Consider the following 12,945-nt stretch of genomic DNA (forward strand, 5'->3'; position numbering starts at 1 on the left):
TTCATCATCAAAGAGAGTCCAGACATCGCCTGTGTAAACTAGCCTCCTTTTACTTATGCAAACAGGGCTTCATTTAATTAGAACAAAGCTGTATTACAACTAGTACTATACACTTACTGCACTTGGGAAAATAAGAACTCAGTCCTGCTAACCTTATGACAAAATAGTGATCTCTGATGAGCTGGGCTCTGTTCTGCCTGTCTCCCTGTTAAAGATGTAGCTGACCTTGAGACCTCAGACAGAAAAGTCCTTCTCCCCTGCATGCACGTTGGGATCTGCCACTGACACACCAGCCTTAAACCCAGTGCAGGGTGAGATAATGACATGACACAAAACAATATAATCATAATCAATTCTTTAAGTAGTAACACATCGTTTAAGAAGCAGAAGGAATGAGAAAGGACAATGAGAATGAAAGAACTGCCATCACATGAGGGTTATGCACTAGCAAGGGCTTTTTAGAGAGCATCAGAACTGTTCATCCTCAATAGCAGGCAGGATTCCCATGTCTTCCTTTCAGCCTCCATAGACACCTGTGCACTCTCTGTCGTGCTCTTGCTCTCTCTTTCCCACAAGTGCACCAGAGCTCTTACAGCCAGGGTTGTGAGAGCAAGAGATCAAACTCCCTCTCCTCAGCCTTTACTCTGCTGTTGAGTAGAGAAGGCAGGAGAGGGGAAATTATAATGAATAAGCCACATTGTCTGTATTTTTCTGAGGAAACCAAATGTGTAATATCTGTAGTAAACAGAGGCTAAAATAACTACTAGGCACATAGAATTACAGTGTTGTTATGTTCTATTGACAGCCAGAGAGCTAGTGCAATTACCATTTATCCCAAGGAAAGAAAATTCAGATTAATTAAAAATAACACAGTGTGTACATACAACTGCCATAATAGACATTTTCCAGGCAGCCTGGATATCAACACTTCTGAGTTTCTGATGTTAGGACTGGAATTTTAGAATATGAAGCCACTCCAATTTCTTCCCTTTAGAGACTACGAAAATACATTTTTAATCACATCCTAATTAGGGAAGGGCCTGAAACAGGCTCTTGAAGAATTGCAATCTTATGAAGAAATCACTAAGCTGGGACTTAGAAGACTGAGGTGCAGGTCTTCATTTCTTATTCTCCTTTATGAACTTTGACAAATCACTTAGCCAGACTGTACCTTATTTCCTTTCTCATTGTATGCAAATAAGGACAAGGAGGGATAGGGGATAAAACCTCCATGAACCAGACAAAGCTGAGTGTGTTCCAGGGTAACAAAAAGTCCACAAAACTCAATTCTTCCCACCATCATTCAAAGATATTTCATCTTGTTTTTAAGTTGTGGGTCCTTTTTCCTTTAAGCTGCAACAGCAAAGGTGGAATCCTAGACCATTAAACACAGTGTAACACAAGGGGAGTTGTGTTTTGACGTAAGGTTCACTGGTGGGGCTCTGCTAATTTTGTGAATTACAGTGGGTCATCCTGAGCAGTTAGCAAGAGCAGCAGATTTCAGAGTTTAAATTACATCATCAAAATTCAGCTGAACACCATGCCTTTCCTCTCCTACCAATACTACCAGTGCCTTTTTCTGCATTACTTAAGTTTTAAGGTATGACTGCTTATTATATCCAGTCAAGGAATTTCTCTGTGGGAGTGGATATTTTCATTTAAAAAAAAAAAAAAGAAATGTAAATCAGTTTCTAACCAAGCTGAAAATAATGAAAAACATGGGAGGGGAAAATACGTTTCTAATTTACTGTGTAAAATGAAGTCTGAAACAGACACTATGGGCATGACTTTTACTAAAATATTTGCTTTTTCTATATGGTAAGTTGAGTACTAATGGGAAAAAAAAATAAAAAGGAAGCAAAAGAAAAAATAACAGAGTGCAGGGAATCTGATAAACAGAAGAAACTTCTATTGCTTATATTTCATAATAGAAGGCAGTTACTGTTAGCTACACTCAGCTGTTACATTTCAGGTTTTCCCACATTCAGTGCTAAATCATAGTCTCTTTGAAGTCCAGGTGATTTTAGCTTCAAATGATAATGAAATACACATACAATAATTACTTCCAGTCTATCCAGCTTGGGCAGATGGACTTGAGCTCAGGCCCTGCATTTTTAGGAACTGTCATGCTCTACTTGCACTCCATTATAGGCAAACACCAAATGCTGGTTTGTTGCAGATACAGGAAAAAGCTCCACTAACTTCAGCTGAAGCAAGATTTCTCTCCCAGGGGCTGATTCTTTGCTCGCTGGTGTCAATGCAAAAGCTGTCAAATACCAAACGAGGACCCTGGTGTGCTTGTAGCATTTTTCTATATGACTTGTTCCCGTGTGTCCCAGCACTCTGCAGTGGAAGTCAGCCACCAATCCCTACCGCAGAAAAACTCAAACACTCTGCCAGTTTGTAATCTCTCAAACTATAAACACTAGAAAACTGTGGGTCCTTTCTTCTTTTTCAATGACAAAATTAAGGCAATCAGTGCTCAAATTTCTACCAAAGGTGGAATGATCTTCAGAGTAGCCAAGTATGCAGTTCTTTTCTTTATCTATATGGTCTTTTCTATCATGTTGGAGAGCTACCAGCTCATATTCTATCATGTGTGCAATGTTTTCATTAGCAGCATTTCAAGAGAAGTGCTGCATTATGCTTTGCACAATGTATGAGAACTATAAACAGTGAAGAAGATACTACACAGAAGACTGACAAAATCAGTTTAATAATACATTGCATTTCACATGTGGATGGCAAAGCATTGTGAAAACACTGATTAACTAAGGGTCAGAGCACTACCTTTAGGGAATTAAGTATTATTCTGTATTCTGCACCCTCATATTTTTCTTAGACCTTTCTTCTTGGTGACAGCCAGTTTTAACATCTGGCACCAAAGGGTACTGGAACCTGTTTGGTTTTCCAGGGCCAGGGCTGAATGCCCCAAGCCAACCATCTGCCTGCTTTAGGTACAGCTTGGGTTTGTGAGCCTCCAGTGTACCCAGCTTTAGACAGTCAGCTGTAAATACATTAACTACCTCACTGGTTTCATCCCACAAGCCAGCAAGAGGTGCTTATGGCCAGCAAAACAGCCTAAATGTAACTGAAGTAGGGAATGCAACTTGTGGCAACAGCTTTACATTGAGGATGAACAACCGCAGCAGATTGAAACACTACATAACGCGAGTGAAAAAAACCTGCTCTCTTCAGGGACTATTCATGAGGAGTGCGATTCTTTATGGAGAGACATACTGTATTGTCGAGGAATGAAGCTGGGTTAATTATCATTGATAATATATAACTGTGGGCTGGCTTCAGAGGTGGTGGGATGGTTGATGTAGACAAGGTGCAGCTGTGGTTGTTCTGTTAAGAGGTTGGGCAGGCAATGAAGAGAGAGCAGCTGAGAAAGAAGCGTGTGCTGGATGAGGAGAGACTAGGAGAAGGCAGCAGAGGGACTGGCATGAAGAGTATGCTGGTATGAGATGGTAAAAGACCTTGTTGCAGCCGACTAGTTTAGAGAGTGCTGTGACACTGTATGAGAGCCTTTTTGGAAAGCTTGAAACTTCCCTTAGAAAGGCACAGAGCCAGTTTCTCTACTATGCTAAATGGACAGAAGCCCATAGGAATGCATGGAGTCCTAATCAGACATGTCAGAACTGGACCAGAGTTGTGCACTGCTGTAACCAATAGCAAAGACTTCAGGGTTTCCTAACTTCAGCAAAACAGGCAATTATTAATATTTTCAGGAGATATAAACTCAAAAAAAAAAAAAAAGAAAACCAAGACTGACATAAAAATGTTTTTGACAGATTTTCTTCCTTCCTTTTTTAAAAGGCTGTCTCTGAAATCATTCCTGATATCTTCTCTCACTCCCTTGTAGTAAGCTTGGTATAATGAAATGCTGACAATATTCAGTATAATTCAAAATTCACCCCACTGGGAGTACTGAATCAGTATTCATGTCAAAGTAAATTTAGCACTGATTTTTAATCTCTTCATTGCTAGGAGCACAGCACAAATTCATAAATTTTAATTTTTATTTTACTTTAGTAAGAGTAATTACCTATAACATTTATAAATTAAAGCAGTGTAAGAGGAAGATGCTATCTTGATCAAAATTCATAACCTGCTTCTACTGGGCATTCATTTTATTTTATATTGATCCTAACTAAGAGACAGATGATTTGCTTGTGTAAAGTCTGAGAGAGAAATCACCAGATTCACGGAAAGCTACAGCCCATATTAAATCTGTGTTTTTCTTCAAAACAAGCAAAACCTAAGGCCCTTATAAGCTCATAAAGCAATGAAAGCTGTGGGGGCAGGATGTCTTCTTTTCGTGAACATTGTCTCTCTCCTGCAGGCTCAGTGAAGTTAATTCCTGCCCCAGACTGACCATGGCATTACTACAGGGCTTACTTTCAAACCAAGAGTGTTTCAGGGGACCCTCAGCAAACAAGAGCCTCCAGGGCTACTGTGCTCTTCCCAGCAAATCCTTGTTTGCTATCTGGCAGCTTGGCATGATCAGCCACCTCCTGCCTTAGCTGGACTTGCGTCTTCTCCTTTTCACAGAATGGATGATAACAGGTTGCAGCATGCCATGCAACAAAATTCTATGTGAGCTAGCATGGGTACGGCAGCAGCCTAACTCCAACAACAAGGGGTGAAGCTAAAACTAACTTATATGAAAATAATTTTTCAGGTGGGTAATTAGCACATGCATGTCTGGTCTTCCTCCAATAGCTGAGCTAGCTCGTTTACAACTAAGCTGACCTACTTCCACAGTTCACTGCAATCGATGGTCAGCCAGGTGCATTCCCTTCCTCTCTGACCAGAAGCAGTGCCATACCCAGAGCAACGCAGCCCATTATTCTTGTTCTCTGTTTTTACCCACTGGATCCTGATTTGGACCACGTGTGCTACTGGTATTCTAAAAATAAATGATAGCAATTTGTTTTCTAGGCCAAAGGGAGGTAGGTTTTTTGTTTGTTGGTTTGTTTGTTTTCTCCTGTGTTAAACAGAAGTTTTGCCTGGAGTCTAGAACTGAAGTGTCCAAACATTAAAAGGTAGAGTTCCTGAGCACAGAAAAACAATCCTTCTGTAACCACACTGCTTGGGGCCAGAGGCACATTAATGTCCCCCAACCAGGTTGTGACCTTCACCTCCACCAACTGTAAAGTGAAGCAGCATATTGGGTTACCTGTCACGTAGCTTTTAGCGAGCACCTGCTGAACATATTCTTACCTCTGTTTCTTTATTCTCTTCTCTGATTTTGATGCCATTGACAACAAAAATAAAAGCTTACCCTTCAGACCATATCAGCCTAGGACACCACCGTAAGAATTATGAGGTTGTAATGTATTTCTCAACTTTATTACAGACTCAGTTCATGCTTTTACATGAGACTTTTGCACCCAGATTCTCTGTGATAATTAGGCACCTAAATATTAGTGAAATGTCAAAATCCTTCTAAAGACCTGGGACTTTAACTCCTTTATGCCTCAGTTCACTCTCACACGTCTACATCTCTGGTTAGAGAGCCCATGGGCCCAGACTACGTGTTACATTTGTACTTTGGTTTGGATTTTCTGTGACAAGATTTAGCCTTGTATATTCCTTACACCTAGGACATCTTTGCATTATCTCCTCGTTCCTTTGCAAAAGTTAGAGCAACCATTAGTAATTTCCAATAGTCATAATGGATTTAATATGATAATGGCACGCCCTAATCAAATAAACTCTACACAGGGGGAATCTTCCAAAGGCTGAGAAGCCAGAATGGGATTTATTTTGTTCTGATGGATTAAAAAAAAAATAAGATGGTCCCAGCAAAAGAGATAATGAAGCCCTTGTCTGCAGATGGATTAAATTAACTTAATGGACATGCAAACTGAATATACAGAGATAGTCACACTCCTTTCTGAAATATGGATAACTGGTGATCTTGGAAACTATTTTATCCTATGAAGCACATAACAACCAGCTGAACTGCTGTGGTGCAGAGTGCAGGTGCAGGCTTCTTTATGTGACTTTATTTTGCCTAAAACCTGACTATAGAAGATTATTTTCCATGCAGAACTAGCACAGTGGAAAACAACAATAAACATTCACAGTTTACATTTTACGGTTTATGCTTTGGCTCTTAATGCTGTAATGCCAGAGATTAGGTTAAATTAGGTGCTGAACAAAAGAAGGAAATGGGTTAAGTATTTAGATAGGCTAAGGGAACAGTGCAGAATCTCATTTAGTAAGAAGTGAATTACCACTATCATTAATAATGTATGCCTAGGCATTACCATAGCGTTCTGTTATTTACCTGCTCCACTCATCGTGAAAATGACTTTAGAAGTCATCCCTGATTTTCTTCACCTGTCCAAGCACACATTGTGCTGACTCAGATCCTTTCTTCCAGATTCTTCTTGAAAGATTTTTTGTAAAACAAGAAACCTGCCACAGTTTGTATAAATAAACTTTTACTTTGCATATAGGTATGTTTATTAAAAAATAAATGAAGCAAGACAGAGGACAATATGTCAAAGTGAAAGAAAGCTACAAGTCACACTAGGAACACATTTTCAGAGGCATTGAGAAATCAGGAATTATTTGTTGGTAACTTTATGTCTTCCAAAAAAAAAAAAGCAAGCCACCTAAACACTTTAGACTTACCTTTGCATTATATATTTAGTATTATTAAATAAAAACTTTTCAGAAAAGAAATCAGATTGGTAATCCACATACCTAAGGTCACAGATGATGAATCTTCTGCCAAGGTATCTTTGGACCAATTCAGGAAGAAGCTGAGTACAAGCTTATTCTAGAAGAAAATAGAAGTATTTTAGGGAATATCATATGTTGTGCTCTGTTCCTGAAATTATTCCCCTCCAAGCAGAGTGCTGGTAGGTTTCTACAGTATATATTAGAGTTAGCAGTAGAGAGGAGCCTTTCCCCTCTGATCATGGGCAAGGACCCCAGGGAATGATTTCTTCTCAGGCAGAGGGAAGATGATGGTGCTCCTTACCACTGGCTCAGGGATGCTGCATTTGTGCCTACCTGGCCCCTTTCTGTCAACACACTTCCAAACAGCAATGTAAGCCACAGATTTGCATTCTTCCTTCGTCTCCAGTGGCTCAGGATATGTATTTGCAGTTGCAACAACATTTACAGAGCAGCCCATCAGTGAAACAAATGCAGGAGGACATCTTTACTATGTGTTGTGTAGTCAGCATGAAATTTGCCCTTGGCACTGTACTGACCTCAGGCTTCTGACCTAACGTGCTCCTGCCTCCCTGAGGCTTAGATACTGTGCATACCTCCCTCACAGGGCAGCTTAATGGACACTCACACTGAAAAGCTCCATACAGACTTAACTCCTACCAGAAACCAATGGGGAGTGAAAGAGATGATCATATTTTGCCATCCTGTTTAAAAGAGTAATCCACATTATATACTGCACTATAACTTCTATTTTTATGTACTGATCTGTACTGCTCTAGTGAACATATATAACAGGTAGTTACATTCAGCTGTAGAGAATTAAACAATAAACCAAATCCCCAGATTTGAGTATTGTGCAAGGCAATAAAAAATGTGAATTCTGAAATAGACTCATATGATTCTGAATCAAAGGTGGACAGTAATTGCATTTTGTTAGCTTTTTTCATACAGTCGTATTTCAGAACGGCCATTCATTAAGATGGTTAGAATTGCTACATTCATACTAACATTACTTGGACTGACACTGTAATGAATGAGTAGAACAAGAGACTTTTCAGATTCTAGCATTAAAATGTCACCATTGTTTTTTTCCAGGCTGTGGAAAATAATGTGTCTCTTATCAGCAAGATGTACTTCATGTAACATTTGTCTTATTTCAATTAGACAAGATGTGGCATGATTTGTGCAAGGAAAAAAGAGAAGGAAGCATTTAGTGACAAGCACAGCTAGTGAGGAGTTAATATGTGGTTACAGCAGACAAGAGGAACAAGATGTGTATGTTCAGCATAGAGATAAGATTTAGCAATCTGGATTTATTTTAGCAGTTGCCTTTTACTTTTCATTCTACTGTTTGGAGCTTTTCCTCCCACACTGATAATTTCTTTGAAAAAAAAAACAGAGGGGAAATAAAAGGATAAACCAACAGAATTGTTTTCTTTGAAATAAATGACAAATCCTTTAGTTATTAGCAGTGGACTGCCAATATACCTGTCTCTTCTGAGCATGACTAAGTATTCTCTCATCTCACGTAGATAGCTTACGGGGGAAACAGCATACACCTGCTCTAGCTTCCAGTAGCTTTAAACAACCACGTTATTCCCTATGGGACCTCCATTTGCTCTTTCAGCAAAAGTCCCAAGTGTGGGAAATCTCAGGGGCTGAAAGAGTATATTTTCGGCAGCTCAGCCTTTATTTGACAGCATGAAAATAAGCACAGAAACTTAAATAGCCCTTTAAGTCCAAAGATCTTGAGAGAAGTGGGCAGGAGGTGGAAGGAAGGATACACTAAATGGCTTGAAAGGGAAAAAATTCCACATGTAGCAATCTGGTTTTCTGCTTCCTCTCCACTTACTCTTTCAGCAATAAATTGAAATATATGAACAGAGAGGTTTGTAAGCAGAAGTGCAAGGATTGTTTTAGGTGATAGTTCCAAATTCTCATTTCTAAAGGAGACAACACTGACAAAACCCAGATATTTCATTTAAGTACAGAAATGGAATTTGCCCAGATCCTAAGTCAGGCATGAACATGACAGGTGTGTACACTGCTGATGCCACAGCACTGATTTTAAAGCTTGCTCTGTCTGTGTGTCCATTGTACTTAACAGGTACTGAAGTATGTGGGGAAGCAGCAAGGCCAGTGTTGGCAAATGGGTTGCAGGGGCAGATGTAGCAGACTATCCTGGTCAAAGTGCTTCAAAGGCAATGGCGGAGTTCTCCTATGTGTTTGTGGCAATAAGCATTTTGCACACTCTTATCTATAATTCAGTAATTTCTCCCTGAACTCTTTTAATCTGCCTGCTTCAGGAGTCCACTGTCTAGATTTTCACCAGCAAAATGTGTAAGTACCCTCTTAAGTTCACTCTTCGTCAGCAGACCACCAAAGCACATGCTGTACTTTTAGGTGATTCCTAAATCGATGGAATTCAATCAATTGAACCCCAGTCAATGGGACTGAAGTGTATGCTTATATCTAAGTATACATCTAATTACACTGCTAAATTACAGGCACATCAGAGCTTGGAACATATGTATGATGAAAAGCACACTGTATTTAGATGGATAGAGTCCACTTGTAAACAAGATATGACCATAGGTGGGAATCCTAGAGACCTTGTGACAGTCTTGGCAGATAGGCATGAGGATGACCATAAGCACTCACTTACCCTTTTTTTCCTCATGGAATTCTTCCCTTTAAATCAGTAAATGAAAATTCCCTAAAATAATGCGCATTTAGGAATTTTTAGGAAAGCCTCTTGTCATTTGTCTAACCATTCTTACCTAATAAGGCAACAATCTTTAGTAAGTAATGTTGCTATTTTCCCAGGTCACTCGATAATGTTAGCCTATTGGGAAGCAGCCAGGTATGTACAGGTGCACCAGTGTTGGTCTGGCTGGAACTCACCCATGGTGTTTTTCAGCCATTAAACTAAAAAGGGACAAATTCCACCTTCACTTACCCTAGGACACAACTGAAATAAGCAATTTCATTGACATCGGGGGAGCTGGCACAGCCCTGCACTACTGTAGAATGATAGAATTTGGCTGCTGCTCTCCATCAAGAGACTAACTACAAGAGTACTCTGCTCTTAGTGAAACACAGCCTGATTTCAAGCTGCATTTAATTTTGTTACAAAGAAAAGCAACCTCTCCTTTGCTTTCAGCTTTCTTTTCAGCTGTGTTAGGGTAGATTTGGGGTCAGAGAACACCCATGCACCTGTTATACTTTAACAGGATGGAGAATCAGCAGGAAAGAAAGAAACCAGAAAAAGCTGACCTTGCTGCGGCTATTATAACTTCAGGAAAGGACAGCAGAAAATAGAGAGACTTTGAACCCTCCCCATTTTGGCTCTGCTGGATGCCTTGCTGCTGGAGTATGGGACTGGTAGGAGTTTAAGGGACCCACATACCTTGGGTGCACTCTATACCACTGTGTTATGTACCTCTATATGGGTACTGTGGAAGTTATTTTCTCATCTCTGCAAATCTCAGGTAGTGCCAGTGAATAAAATAGAAATGAAATATGGGAAGCTCTTATCAAACTTGCTTAATTTTATAGTGTAAAACATTAGTCACTCTAGAACAACACTGTGGTCCTGGTTTTCACTGTATGCTTGAAAAGGAGTGAATGTAATTTACAATCACTTCCATTTACATCCTCTTTAAAGCCCTTTTACACAGCCTATAAGTCACTGTTTATAGAACCTATCCATATGCTGTTGCTGTTTGCTTACCAGCTTGCACTAGGTCTATCTTTGGCCCCAAAGTCCTTAGTTAATTTGGATATTTAGAAAATTTCTATAGAGTCAAACCCCAATATACCTCATATCTTTTTACTGATTAGCCTACTGTGCACCTACCTGCACTTGCTCTAATCTTTGCCACCCCTCTCCCCATGATAAACAAACACCCTCAAACATCTAAGCCCACTGAACTTGAACACAAAATCAATCTATGTGAAAGATGCGGGACAAATAACATGTTTATTAAAGGCTACGTAGTTTTGCAAGGCCAGTATGCACATTTAGTGTCTCAGCTGTGTTACCAATACAATATCCACAAATGAAATGCCACTTCTTTTAAATTATGAGAGTTAGGAAGAATATCTATAGAATGTTACTGGTTGATGGTACCAAACACATGTAGTTGCTATATAAAACATTGCTTTAGATTCAGTTTTAGATTTTTCACTTGTAATGGCCAAGCCAGGTGCAAGTTGTGTTTTCAAGATAAGCATGAAGACATTCAGGTTTGTGATTACTGTTTGACACCAGGGCCAAGAAAAGACTAAATTAATGGAGCCTTACCTTGCTTTTGTGTCCCCAAGGAGTGTACAACCCTCCTACAATACAGCACTAAAATTACAAGCCACTAGGACAGCCCTAATTTATATGACATATTATGATATGTATGATAAGTTTGGGCTGCAATCTCCACTTGGGCCATCACTTAGCTGGAGTTAAGAGTGAAATAGAGAAAAATATAAAAGTGGTTAGCAGCAGCTTCCTTTTGTCACAGATTTGATTTATACTTTGATAATGTATATTTTTGTCCTCCTCCATGTTACCAACCTTCAATTTACTGTTTTTTGATGCTTCACTCTTGGTGGCAGCACTTGCTTGTTCTGCCATTTAATGAAGCAAAGCTCCAGGAGTCTAAACATCGTTGAGTATGTCACCTTGCTGATCTAGAAGACCCAGGTATTTCAACACATGCAGCTGATGAGCCAGTCAGCAATGGTGCAACTTTGCACAAAACTAAGTATTCTTATGGTGTTGCCATATATATTGGAGTAGAATGAAATTAAAAAAGGTGCTAAGCTTGCTTTTGATCCTGCCCTAAATGACTCAATATGACAATGAAGTGCATAAACTTTTGCATTTTAGTGATTAGTGCAATGAATATAACTTGTTGTTCATGTATATAGTCTGGTGGTATAGTTATTTATAATTCAGTGTTACTCTGAATTTAGGGAAAGCACTCCTATTCTAGGCACCTCTTCAATGAAGTCTAAGAGGAAGTAAATGTATTAAGTTTATCCTCAAACTAAACTACAGACTTTTAAAACCGCTTTGAATAGGGACAGGCACAAGCACAGTTAAGCATTTAAACTGGCCCAGTAGCAAATACCTCCATCAGCTGAAGTTTCTGCATTTATTGGATCTGACACTAAAATTCAGAGATAGAGAATGGTGGCTTGAAGTTTCTAGTCTTTAAAGAAGGGTTAAATGAAACATTTAATTCCATTTGAGCTACAGTGTAAATGAGAAGGCAACTATTTTCCACCTCTCCTTCGTTCAAACCATTTAGCAGAAAAGATCAGTGACATTCTGACCTACTCTTAATTACAAAACAATTTTCATAATCAGAACTTAGTCTGGACTAAAAAAGCATGCACTTAAGACATGACTGAGGAAAGAATTTTAGTATAATCCAATTTTTTCTTTATTTCAAGGGTGTTTAATTACTTATTTGGTAGAATCAAGCATATAGTCATTCCTGTGTGGACTGGACTAAACTTTTCAGAGCTGACATGCTGTCTAGTAAATCAGGGTAATGTGTTTACAGTAATAGCAAGGGTATTTTATAACAAAACAACGTCCCTTCTCTCCATCTCAGAGAATACTCCAGCATACCCTACAGCTACAATACAGCAATGATACCGTACAGGTATAATTAATCAGAAAGAAATGACTGTGTCAAGAAAGTGAAGGCAAACCTGTTCTAGAGGCAGCTGCTCTTACAAGATTTCTCCACAGATTTCTGAATTAATTATTTATTCCTACATAGTTTTACTATTATGATGGTTTGGTAATGCTTGAGAACAGACAACTCACTAAATGGTTTTGGTCAGGTTCCTTAGCAATTTGAGAAAAAGGACAAATTTGACTGCAAAGTTGCCCAGGACATGAAGAAAGACAAAATAATTGTATTTATTTTTACCAAGAAAGCCTCCTAGCTTGTCTTTCCGCTCAGACTAAAACCAAGAAGACATGATGACACTTTTAAAAGAGTCATACCAAAGGAAAAAGTGAAAAAGAAGCCTTCAGCTGGGAATACAACAGAAATTACCCACTGGCTGGTCTCCTTGTTCTAAGTGGGTCAGAACACATCAGTTTTTTCTCAGTTTCTCACATCTCCCAGCAGGAGAAGCATATTGAAGTAAAAATAATGTTTCAATGTTTATAGAGTATCAATAACTTTGAAGGTTATTATCTAGAATTGCAGGTTAGTTGCATGGTGGTAA

At 39.1% G+C, this 12,945-nt stretch overlaps 1 protein-coding gene across 1 annotated transcript in view; it reads right to left on the reverse strand.

Annotated features, from left to right (window-relative positions):
* PIK3C2G (phosphatidylinositol-4-phosphate 3-kinase catalytic subunit type 2 gamma) overlaps positions 1-12,945 on the reverse strand; it is a 208,027-nt gene that overhangs the window by 23,396 nt on the left and 171,686 nt on the right. Inside the window, 1 exon segment of the mRNA XM_040596857.1 lies at positions 6,724-6,799. Within this exon segment, the coding sequence (XP_040452791.1) occupies positions 6,724-6,799 (76 nt within the window).

The sequence above is a fragment of the Falco naumanni genome, chromosome 5, assembly GCF_017639655.2.
Source record: "Falco naumanni isolate bFalNau1 chromosome 5, bFalNau1.pat, whole genome shotgun sequence".
NCBI classification, from domain to species: Eukaryota; Metazoa; Chordata; class Aves; order Falconiformes; family Falconidae; genus Falco; species Falco naumanni.